At 39.9% G+C, this 12,819-nt stretch overlaps 2 protein-coding genes across 3 annotated transcripts; one reads left to right on the plus strand and one right to left on the minus strand.

The window, feature by feature from the left end:
* The first annotated feature begins 3,450 nt into the window (after positions 1 to 3,450).
* Positions 3,451 to 4,020, plus strand: LOC112163851 (putative F-box protein At3g47150). The gene is made up of 2 exons (XM_024300117.1): positions 3,451 to 3,777; positions 3,889 to 4,020. Exons 1-2 carry the CDS (start codon positions 3,451 to 3,453, stop codon positions 4,018 to 4,020), a joined length of 459 nt encoding a protein of 152 aa, XP_024155885.1.
* Positions 4,021 to 8,443: 4,423 nt separating this feature from the next.
* On the minus strand, positions 8,444 to 11,057 carry LOC112167658 (FBD-associated F-box protein At4g10400). 2 transcript variants are annotated; one of them, XM_024304708.2, is made up of 4 exons: positions 10,890 to 11,057; positions 9,662 to 10,601; positions 9,154 to 9,300; positions 8,444 to 9,079 (listed from the first exon to the last, which is right to left on the minus strand). In XM_024304708.2, the coding sequence occupies exons 2-4, from the start codon at positions 10,592 to 10,594 to the stop codon at positions 8,789 to 8,791; spliced, it is 1,371 nt and encodes a 456-aa protein (XP_024160476.1). In that variant the 5' UTR covers positions 10,595 to 10,601; positions 10,890 to 11,057; the 3' UTR covers positions 8,444 to 8,788. The 2 variants fall into 2 exon arrangements, with proteins under 2 accessions (XP_024160476.1, XP_040362972.1); XM_040507038.1 differs by having other exon boundaries at positions 8,855 to 9,069.
* Positions 11,058 to 12,819: the final 1,762 nt, after the last annotated feature.

Raw genomic sequence — 12,819 nt, forward strand, 5'->3', positions numbered from 1 at the left:
AAACAAGGTATGGTCTGAGTTGCTCTGTCTGTAACCAACCTTCCGCATGAACTGTGAAAACCTTCCAAACCAAGCACGAGGTGACTGTTTGAGACCATACAAAGATTTTCTCAATTTGCATACAAAATCACCAGGAGAAGCAACTACATACCCAGGTGGAAGACTTATGTACACCTCCTCGGCTAACTCTCCATGAAGAAACGCATTCTTGACATCAAACTGTCGAAGTGGCCAATTTAAACTAGCAGCAAATGAGAGCAGAACCCGAATAGTGTTCATCTTGGCAACAGGGGAAAACGTTTCATCATAGTCTATACCATTTGTCTGAGTAAACCTATTTGCTACAAGGCGTGCTTTATACCGATTCACTGATCCATCTGCATTGTGCTTCATGATAAACACCCAACGACAACCTACAGCTTTCTTGCCTTGTGGTGGGGGTACAAGTTGCCAGGTATTATTCTTCTGCAACGCCTCCATCTCTTCTTCCATTGCCTTCCTCCATCTTGGATCCCCCAATTCATCCTGCACTTTGTTAGGTACTGATACAGCAAATATTTGATTCACAAATAATTCATATGACTTAGACAACCTCTTAGTGGACATATAATTGGCTACTGGGTATTTTGACTTGGCAGCAAGAGTAGGTTCATATCTTTTGGACGGTTGACCTCGAGTAGTCCTATTTGGTAACACATATTGCCCAACATTAGACTCACTACTACCAGTATCAGTGGATGGACATACCTCAGATGTGTGATCTTCAGTACCAGGAAGCTGTGGGTCAGGGTTAGAAGCAACGACAGGAGGGTGCAGTTGTGTCTTCAACTTCATTTTTAGTGATTGAAACTAGTACCTGAATATCTGGAGCTTTTACTTCTAGAGGTGACAAGTTGATGGTCTCAACTAGATCCGTCAAAATACCTCCTGCCTGTGTAACTTCTCCTCCTCCTTCTAATTCATCTCCCTTTCCATGATACAACTCTTCAAAATATGAATTCTCCCCATAAAGAGCTGTACCTGAAGAATAAAAATAGAAGGAGGAGAAGAAGTCACGGAGGCAGGTGGTATTTTGACAGATCCAGTTGAGACCATCAACTCGTCACCTCTAGAAGTAAAAGCTCCAGATATTCAGGTACCAGTTTCAATCACTGAAAATGAAGTTGAAGACACAACTGCCCCTCCTGCCGTTGCTTCTACCCCTGACCCACACACATGAAAGGCCTCACCATTGGCATTGGTGACATAGGACACTGGTGGGGAAGACAATTCAGTAAAATACGATTTATCTTAAGTCATATGATCGGAGGCACCAGAATCAATAATCCATGTATCAGAACCAACAAAGTTAGAAACCTTTAAACCCATACCAATCTTACCCCGTCTAGCTATAGAGGCTGTAGGAGTAGCCCCACCTGCTGTATGATGATCATGTCCAGCCACTCCATAGAAATCTGGTTCTTGGACCAATTGAATAGCAGTTGCTTTCGTCTTAGAACGATAACCTTGCTTTTTAGGTTTAAGTGCGGGTTCAGTTTCCAACAAATCTCTCGAACATGCCCAACATCGTTGCAATAAGAACACTAAGGACAAGGGTGATTAGCAAAGCCTGGTGGAGGTCCTTGCTGATGAAGTGGGACTGAACTCTGCTACTGGAGAAGGTGCTGGTGCTTGAATGGCTAGGCTGGATACTTCAACTTGTGACTGTTTGAGACTTTCCTGCTGAGACTCATCCTTACAAATGTATGTGAAAGCTGTGGTCAAGCTAGGAGGGTCTGGCATTCTGAGCAACTCTCCTTTGGCACTGTTATGTTTTGCATAAAGTCCTCTCAAGAATGCATGAACTCGCTCAAGTTCCTTCTCTTTCTGGTACCATGCAATATTCTCCTGATTCTTGATCTTGCAAGGACGCTTCTGATCAATTTCAGCCATACATTCTTCAGCTTAGTAAAAAACACTAACACTGGTTGCCCATTCTATTGCATTCCTGCAGCTTTGCACATCAATTCATAAACCTGTATAAAATCAGACTCATTTGTATAGAGATCTCCCAACGTCTTCCATATCGCCTCAGCAGTTTCACATTCTTCCACCATCTGTAGCACATCATTAGTCATGGCTCGAAATAGAATTGACATTACAAACCCATCATCATCTTCCCACTTAGCATAGGCCTCCACATCATCTTCACTAGGAGCTTTGATGGTTCCAATCACATGCCCCATTTTGTGTATTCCACGGAGATAAACTGACATAATCTTCTTCCATGTTCGGAAATGGTACCAGTGAGTTTGGTACACCCGAAAGAACCACCTTCTGAGCTCTTGACAGAGACCTCAACCTTCTGGACCTCATTGGCCTTAGAACCCTCTCCCATTGAAATTGACAACAACAATATGCAGCGGAATCAAAGGAAAAGAAAAAAAAAATTCACAGAACCAAGCAAATTGAGCTTATTGCTGTTCTGGGCTGGCAGTATGTGAATCGGGCAGCAGGTGAATATGCACCGGTTGCAAAATGGGTCGAAACCGTTGGAGTGGGTCTTGAGCAATTGGGTCGAGTCTGAGCACGATCAGAGATTGGAGCAGACAGCCGAGTCGACCTCTGGTGCCCAAAAAACAAGAAATTGGGTCTGAACAGAGGAAGATGAAGGCGGTCTGGACGGGAGACGAAGGCGATCTGGACGCGAGACGCCGGTCTGGACTGGAGACGAAGCATATCTGGATGCGAGACGCCGGTCTGGACGGGAGACTAAGCCGATCTGGACGCAAGACGCCGGTCTGGATGGGCGACGCCGATCTGGATGAACGACGCCGATCTGAATGAGCGACAGCGGTTTGGCACGATGAAGCTGCTGTGCGATGGAGTAGGAAGATGAGGACAGCAGCTGGTGCACGATGGAGCAGGAAGATGAGGACGGCCGGTGTTTGAACGAACAACGACGTCGATCTGAAGAAGAGAAGATGAAGACGGTCTTTGGCTGAAGACGAGGCCAGTCGAGGAAAAGAAGACGTCTGCAGTAAGCGACGTCGTTTTGAGACCAACAAAAAAAAAAAACTGAAATTAAAAGAGACAAAGTCTTTTCGGATCTTTGCTCTGATACTAAGTTAAATATAACGAGATTGAGAGAATGAATTGTCTGATATATTATTCATCTCACAGTAGCGGTATATAAAGAAGATAACATGAATGCAATTCTCTACCACATATTGAATAGGTAAGTACTAACTACAAAATAATTACAATATATTACATTCCTAATGTTACGCAATAACTCACGCTAACAGCAGAGTATGTTTCCCGGTTATATAATACAACAGAAATCCTATTCTTTATGAAACAGAAGTCTTGTAAAAACAGATTCTTGTTATAGTGTCGAACGCCACCGGTAAAACACTAAAACGAGGTCTGAAGGCTTTCGTCAAAACAAACTCTGAAACCCTAGTGAAGATGGCGGAGCACATACCCGAAGACGTGATAGTTCAAATCTTGCAGAGGTTGACGATCAAATCCTTAATCCGCTTCACCTGCGTTTCAAAGCGGTGGCGTTTCATAGTATTGTCCGACCACCAGTTCGCCAAATCCCAGTTCCAAATAACTTCTGAGCAGAGTCGAACCAGACTCCTCCTCCCAACCGCCTCTGAATCTGAATTCGAATCCCTAGACACTGAGACACCAGTAGACACAGAGATTATGAATTCTTCAGTTAGAAAGTTGAGCTGCCCATTCAAGCAACCGGACGACGTCGTCCGCATACTCTCCTCCTGCAATGGTTTGGTATGTGCTTCACCCCTTTATAATAGAGAATACTTAAACCAATCGAACCTGCATATCTGGAACCCTTCAACTGGATTCTTCAAAAAACTACCTGATTCCTTAAACATGCAGTCTCGATGTTACTTTGGTTTTGGATACTTATCAGCCACTGCCACTGGAGACTACAAAGTTGTTGTCAAAATCGAACTTGCTGACCTGGGAAAAAAGGAGGCCGAGATATTCTCATGGAGAGCTAACACTTGAAAACGATCCAAGTCCCTTACGATCTCTGCTTCTTCGGGGACGGGTTCCCTTTAAATGAGGCACTTCATTGGCTCAATTTTAAAGTACCTTATACCGTTAATATCGTCGCTTTTGATTTGGAAAAGGAGGAGTTCCGAAGAATGCCTCTGCATACTACTCTTGACTACCACGTGGACAATGCAATGTTTTTGCACTATATGGCGCCTTCTTCTTTTAGCCTTCTTCTTTTAGAAAATGCTTGTGTACATTTGATCATGCAGACGCTAGCTCTATTGAGTTGTGGGTCATGAGAGAATATGATGTGGCGGACTCGTGGACTAAACTCTTTAACATAAAGTTCATCAATCCACCTAGGTATATATATTGTTTGAGGCCAATCTTGGTTACGGAAACTTGTATATTCCTGAAGAGTGTGCTGTTCATAGCTGGCGGGGGGACAGAGTCAAAGTTGATAAGGATTTTTCACGACGAAGAGAAGCTTGAAACATATATGGTTAGTAGTGGGGCGGATGTACGTCTCAGGTACATGATTACATTTGAAGAGTCTACTTTGGCTTCACTGAATAATTGATATCTGCATTCAAATTCCGGTTAATCACTGATCATTTTAAGACGCACCGTCTCAAGTAAATTGAATTCACCGTAGCTGCTAATCTTAGTAAGTCTCCTGAAAATATGTCCAATGTACCATTCTACCATTTAATTTTGTAAAGCATTAGTTTGCGACTTTAGTCCTTATAAACTCTAGTTTCCACCGAGACTGGTAGAATTTGACTAAATGCATCAAACTAAATGGAAAGGCAACGTCTTTAGGAATTTTATTATTTATTATTATTATTATTATTATTATTAATACAACAGAAAGGTATCCTGAGAAATGGCTGTCTGATATACTTGTAGCAGGTGAAATATTAAAGGGAATGATAATTGTCTCATTCCATATTGATTTACTATGTTTATGCCTAAATCTGCGCTTGTTTTCTGAAAACCACATATAGGAAGAAAAGACCATGGTCTTAATTTACACAGGGTAAGAGCACATACTGCATTGAGTTGCATGCTGCAATATAAATGCAGATTGCTTACAATTTTTGATATCTTGCTGCTGTATAGTCCAAATTTGCATGACTAGCTAGCTAGCAGTCCTTATAAATAACTTAAAAAGATGACATTCGGTAATATATCTTCTTATACTTCTTTGTTAATTGCTTCCAAATTGGGGTATCTTTAAATTGAAACTTGTCATTAGTGAAAGAGACCCTTAGTGAAATGGATTTTTTTTTTTTGGTATCCTATTTCACTTCAGCACCCTGTAAAATGGAAGGAAGGGAACAACAATTAATTGTGTGCACCAGAATGAAGTGGTTTTTTTTAAGCATTCTGAGTACCTTGTTGTAAGACACCATTTTAGTGATAGTGACATATCCTCAAGATACATATTTAGAGGCTATCTATGTCTGTAAATCTGATATTTCATATTTTATGTTGGATACAAATGATATGTTATAACGTCCTATTGAATCTGAGATGGTTCTATTGATTACGTGTTATTGAAATATCATGCTGTCAACTTAAGTTTTTATTTAAAACTCATCTCTCTAACTGAAGAGGTAAATATGGTGAGGAAATATAGACTATTGACTTTAACTTCTCACTCTTTATTTGAAGCAAGCTGCTGTAATTGTCAGCTAACATGTCTAGTAGATCGGGTGCAAGCTCTAAGATGGATCATTGTGTTCTAATCATGTACTTTTGGATGGACACCTGCAATTTTGGGTAGTTTTGGATTCAAACATCAAAGTTTGAGTTTTGAGTCGCTCTATGTAGCTATCATGTTATACAAAAGTAGATTGGATCAATTTTCAAAGATTTAACCATGTTTTAGAACTTTTGGTTCTGAAAGCTGAAAAGTACGTGCATCCGGACTCATCATTCTAAACTTACCAGGTACAACTTATTTTGTATGTATTTGTATTCCAGACTCGAATTCTTTCTCTCACTGTGAAACTGCTAGAAGGTGTTGGGTAGCATTGCTAAAGTTGGACCGGAAAACAATTCTTTCCGGTTTCAGCGTGCAACTGTGGGTAGTCCCAGGTAGCGCTCATGAAAGCTAACCCTTACGACTACTAGTATTTCTGTAACCTTTTCTTCTCCGGATACACCTTGTCCAAAGGGGCCAACATATACTTTTGATAATTCACTTTCTGTCCTGCTGCATGTCTCATGGGGAAGTAATTCACTTCCTGAACGTCTGTTGTTCTAAAGATCAAGCTGTTGTCAGCAAATAGTAGATGCAAAATGGCTGGAACACTCACTGATCGACCCCATGACACCTCACTATATGGTGTTTGAAACATGCCAGACAGTCCTCCGAACTAGCAAAAACGAGTAGGGCGATAAAGCATCCCCTTACTGTTGAATCCCTATTGTAGGGCTGCCGGCCCAAACGGAACTGAGCCATCAGACCTCATGATATGTGATATCCAACTCTGCAAAACCCTACGTTCCATCAGTTGTCGAAGAAAAAGCCAGTCTACCCTGTCATTACACTACTATTGCAATTTGATATATTCTCCCACTTAAATCCAACCAAAGTATGCACTATTTGCTAAATGGTGCTTGTTAGAATACATAGGTATATAGAGAATTCTGATATTATTTCAGGATGTTCTCTTGAGGCTTATTGTAATGTGGGGTTTAGGCAAAATGTCCCCCCGTCACGGCTTAAGGGCAGCCATACTCGCCCTTATTCAAAAAAAAAAAAAAAAAAAAAAAGACAGCCCAAATTGGTTCTAAGTTCATAGTAAATGACAAAGCCCCATTCTCTCATGCTTAAGTAGGGATGGCAAAAATCTCCAGTGGGGCGGAGCTCCATTGGATACCCGCCCCTAATGGAGGGAGAATTCGGGGACAAATGGGGGATGGGGATGGGGATCCCCAATCCCCTCTATCTAAGATTGGGGATGGGGCGGGGATGGTATTGTGATCTCCATCCCCAAATTCGCCCCAATAATATATACATATATTTAACTTATATATATTTTAATTTATTGTTTATAATATAAATCGCAAATATATACATTTATTACTTTACTTTAATATCTACATTTTTATTTTAATGATGTTTTGACTTTTGCACTCATTGAATTATGAATTATGATTTATGAATTTAATCATATTTTAAATTTAATTTTTGTAGGTTTTGATTTTAAAAAAGGCAATATGAGAAAAAATTATTTTATTTATTAAATTCTTATTGGGGATTTGGGGCGGGTTTGGAGGCTTAGTCCCCAATGGGGATGGGGACGGGGAATCCCCAATATATTTTTATTGGGGATTGGGGCGGGGATGGGGGTAGAGAATGACCCCGGGGATGGGGATGGTATTGTGATCCCCATCCCCAACCCGCCCCATTGCCATCCCTATGCTTAAGCGTAACTTTGATGATTGGTTTTCAGTAGACTTGTAAATGGATCGGACTTGGATCGGATCGACCTAAATCCAAATCCGTGTACTTAAACAAAACAAACCCGCTCCGTTAACCCGACGGATCATTGATAGCTTGATCCAAATCAGTATCCGTCGGATTAACGGATACCCAATCCTCTAATCCAACCCATTTATAATTTTAAATAGTAATATTAAATTTATATCATGATACCTCATAAGATGTTAATAAAATATTAAGACAAAATGAAAAGTATAGCCAAAAGTAGAATTACATTATCAAAATTCTTAATGCTTCTTGGAATCTTAGGTGATGAACTGTCCCTTAGATTTCTGCAAAAAAATTGTATTTAGAAATTCTTCATAAAATATTTTTAAAAAATAATAATATATTAATAAAAAATAATATTTTATTATTATGAAAACGGGCCGGATCGACATAAATTCATATTTGATCCGTTAAATAAACGGGTTAACGGATTCGGATCATTAACGGATCAAAATTTTCAATCCAAACCCGTCTAATAGCTACGGATCTGAAGCGCGTCCGGATCAAAATCCGGTCCATTTACAGGTCTAGTTTACAACTCTTTGGCTTTGCAATTATTGTTGTTGCTGATTGCGTTGTAGACTTGTAGCAATTTTACGACATCATCAAATACTACTGCCATTGTGAAAGAACATTCAAATTTAATTTAATTACTTTCATCCGAACCTACTTTTAGCAAATGCTCACAAAGAAATGAAACTTCCTCATCCTCCATATGATTTGGATGCTTTCAATTTATGTGAACTTTCGGGCATACAAAGGTGGTTTCTATAATTGATTCGTCCTTAATTCATGCAGTTGAAGGGAAATTATAGCGCAGAGAGGGGAGGGGGGGGGATCTACAATCCCAAGCATGCCAAAAACATCACTAAAATACTCCAACAGTACTTATCTAAAATCAGAGAGAGAGAGAGAGAGAGATTTCCACAATCCCTTGCAAGCATGCCAAAAACATCACTAAGATACTCCAACAGTATTTATCTAAAATCACACAGATTTGATAACGGATGTTTCTGCACAGATAAATTAAACTTCAATCCTTAGTAAAACCTAACCTTGCAACTGCATAACTCAACATGACAAGTTGTTGCCCTATGGAACATCATAGACTCTGTATAACTCCTCTAGTTCAGCATAAGAAAGATGAAGACCTGCTGAAATTAGTAGTAGCAGGATCACTAAAATACTCTCAACACTATTTATTTAAAATCACACAGCTTCTATAACGGATGCTTCTGCACAGATAAAACAAACTCCAAACCTTTGTCAAACCTAAACTTGCATGTGCATTAACTCAACATGACAAGTTGCTGCCCTATGGAACATCATAAACTCTGTGTATAACTCATTCCGTCTATCATACGAAAGATGCAGACTTGTAGAAATCGTCATCTTATTCAACAGTTGACCATTCTTCAAAAGATACTTTATCATTTCCATCTCAAACAGCCTTCCCTTGAATCCCTTAAAGGAGATGGTCTTTAGGTTTGATGATAAACCAGCAGGCACCTCCTCGGGTGGATTCCAGTGACTCTCTGACAGTTCTGTGTAACCTTCAGTTCTCTGACATAAAATAAGAATCAACTTTAAAAGATGCATGTCTGTATAAACTAGCATTTAATGGAAACAAAACTTACATCTTCTAAGACAAGATCTTCCAGAGTAGGTGCACTACTGAGAAAAACCGCTAACAATTCCAACAAATTGTGTTCCGAAAAAGCCAGCCTCAATTGGTTCACATTATGAAAAATGGGGAGATGCCAATCCTCAGGGAGATGCAAGTCCTTGCGGAAAGATACAATTATGGATCAGATATAAACTCATGCAGACATCAAAAGGTTGCAAAATATACTAGTTCTATCAAGAAGTATAAGGGCAACAAACAGATTAGGATGAACAAATGTTCAGAGATATGGATGTGTCATATAAATTTAAAGGTCAAGGAATGAAAGTGCACAAATCTTTGTATAAAGTCAAATACTCAACTTCTATTTTGATTTCAAACCAAAACCAAATGCAAAATTAACTATCAATTCTCTCATTCATTCGTTCAACTTGTCCAACTTTAAAGGGATAGAAATTTATTTATTTTTAATATTCAAAACCAAATGTATTGTAAAAGAACAAAAGTTGGAATATACTCACCTCCAAGCAATGAGCTGAAAGAGATAGAAATTTAACATTAGAAATTCGATCCACAAGCGCCATTGCAAAGGTGGAAAGATCAAGCTTTTTGTCTACTTCAAAGTGTTCTCTGAAAGCAATACTGGCATTGACTAGGGATTTTGTACTCCCAATGAGAAAACAGTTGGTCAAACCAAGACGCTTCAGATCAAGGTTTTCAAGCTTAGGGGCATTAATATGAACATCGACAGGCTCACATATATTTTCCAAACTTATCCTCAATGTCTTCAGTTCCGGTGCAGAGACCTTGAAATTGTAATTCACATGATCACCAGTGTTCCCATCAATGGTTCCATCTATTGTCAAACCTTCAAGTACGGGGCAGCAAGAGAAAAGCAAATTCATAGTTGTTTCCTGAGGATTATAAACTGATACATGGAGAAACTTGAGACTTGGGAAACAGCCGGATGCAGGAGGATCATCGGTGCGCGTCCAGGGCGTCAGATGGAGTTTCAAAACCCTCAGAGTTTTGCACCAATAAATGCACTCAGGTAACACAAAAACATCAACCCCAGTTTCAAAAACATGAAGATCAAGCTCGACAACATTACGGATAACAGCAGTGAAAACCCAGTCCTCAATATGAGGTATATACTGGGGATAGGGCATTTTTAGACGGAATTTATGTATCTCTGGTACTTTACGAAAGAAGAGTACACGAGTGACAAATGTTACGAAACTAAAAGCCTCTTCATAGTCCCGAAATTCCTTTTTATTGCTTTCGAAGTTCAGAGTTTTAAGCTTCGCCCACATTTGGCTCCATCTTTTAGACAACACGGTGGTCCTGACAGCATCTACTGTGGGAAGGAAGGAAAGTATGCAATAAACAACTTCATTTGGTAATTTACTGATCCTATCTTGGTCTCTTGCTTCAGGCTTTGCCATCGAATCCATTTATAACCTATCAGTATCATTACCAAAGTTAAATATACAAATCAAGATCAAATGGAAAGGAATCCATTTCGAAGAATTAACATCAACTTCAATATCAAATGGAAATCGAACGCATTTTTACCTATCAATATTACTACCAGCGTAATAATTAACATCTAAGATCAAGTGGAAATCGAACCCATTTATGGTTACACAATCATTATCAGCTTAAATTTATGGAAATTATAAACAGGGTCTAATTGGGCTCTAAAACTGTATGCATAAAGGAAGATGGAAGGAAGGAAGGAAAATCTACCTACGATGTGAAATCCAGATCTTGAAATTTGCAGAGAGAAACCTCAGAAGAAGTCAATTTGTTGCTTCGGTTGTGAAATTAAGGCCTAACATCAAGTGGGTATTACGAATTTGAATCTGCGACTTCAAAAATTCAAGAACTCCTTGGTTGTAATGATCGGGACTCAGAGAGAGGGTTTTAGGATTCAAATACGCTAATGGGATTAGGTCCCTTTATAGGTTACGGGTTTGGGGAAGTTACGAAAATAGCACTGAAGAAGAATAAATAAATAATTCACAAACAAAATAAAAATTAAATGCTTGTTCAAGGAAAACCTAATTTGTGTTTAGCCCAAACTTTAGGTTACTTGACCTAGTGGTAATATGATTTAATTAGAAGGATCTAGAATCCTAATCGATGTAGAATTACTTTCCTTGTATGATTGAGATTCTATGCATTGTAATCCTCTATATAAAGAGGCCCCTATTATCAATGAGAATACACAGCAATTATCTCTCTGTTTCTGATTCCTTAAAACACGTTATCAGCACGAGCCCTAAAAAAAAAAACCCCGAAAACTCTTCTCACCAAAACTGCCGCAAGCTCCTAGCCCTTGTTAGCTATGCCCTATGCTGCCCCTGCAGCCCTTGCGCACCCGTGTGCCGCCTACTGCACCTGCAGCATTGCCGCACGCCTGCTGCCCCCTGCAACACAGCAGCACGCTCGTTTCTGTGCAGATCAGTCTGCTTTCACGCGCCGAAACGTCTTGTTCGGAACCTCTGATGAAAATACTTTCTTCATAAAAGTTGTTCATCTATGTCTCTTCTATCTGACCTCCAAATTTCAGCCCTATTGGAGTCGTTTTGAGACATGTACACCATTCGAGGTGGGAGCTGTTCAGCATGCTCATTCCTGTGCATATCAGTCAGTTTGCAAGCCCCGAAACGCCTAGTTCAGAACTTCAGATCAAAATTCTTCCTTCATCAAAGTTGTTCAAGTCTGTCTCTTCTATTTAACCTCCAAATTTAAGCCCTATTGGAGTCATTTTGAGACCTGTACACCAATCGGAGTGGGAGCTGTTCAGAAGCGAATTTGCTCCGAATTTCAACAAGTTTGATTCGCCTAGGACTGAAGCTCGTCTGCAATCCTACAATAAGGATCGAATACGCTCTGCAATCCTAAGAGGTATGGTTTACTAAAAGTTCCCGTTTTTGAATTTTTTTTAATTCTTTTTCACTTCTTTTTCTCGGGGACTTGCAACCTCCCTTCTTCTACCCCCCTTTCTTCATTATAGGGGAGACCAAATCAAGCCGAACTGTGGGGGTTCGTGCTCACTCCAAGCTTAGAGCTTGTTGAGATCTCCAAACTTAGAGTTTGTAGAGAATTTATGATCGACCACTTACATCATTGTTTCGATCTAATCCAATATCTCTTGGAATCGAATTTCTTGGAAGCGACTACGCTCAGAAATTTCATATGTTTTCGTGGTAGCCTATTTCGCTCCGAAACTAACCCTAATTTCTTGTTCTCTTTCAGGATGAGTAACCTGAACAAATTGGACTTTGCTCCATTGGGAACAACTGGCTCTGGATATCACAGGTGGGTTCGTGATATCCGCTAGCATCTCAAGGCTGATGGAATCCTGGATATGATTCTCGAGCCTAGCCAGGACGTGATAACTGTTGAGCAAGCTCAAGCTTTGGAAGCAAATAGAGCAGCCTTAGAGGCAAATAAGGCTAAAGTCATCATCCTAATGACTCGTCATATGGATGATTCGCTCCAGTACGAGTGTATGAATGAAGAAGACCCCAGAAGGTTGTGGGTCTCACTCGAAGAAAGATTTGGCAACGTCCGTGACTCCTTGCTTCCTGAGCTAGAAGTGAGATGGCATAGCCTCCACTTCTGTGATTTCAAGTCAGTTCTTGACTATAACTCGGAAGCACTTCGCATT

This window comes from Rosa chinensis, chromosome 5, assembly GCF_002994745.2.
Source record: "Rosa chinensis cultivar Old Blush chromosome 5, RchiOBHm-V2, whole genome shotgun sequence".
In the NCBI taxonomy this organism is placed as follows: domain Eukaryota; kingdom Viridiplantae; phylum Streptophyta; class Magnoliopsida; order Rosales; family Rosaceae; genus Rosa; species Rosa chinensis.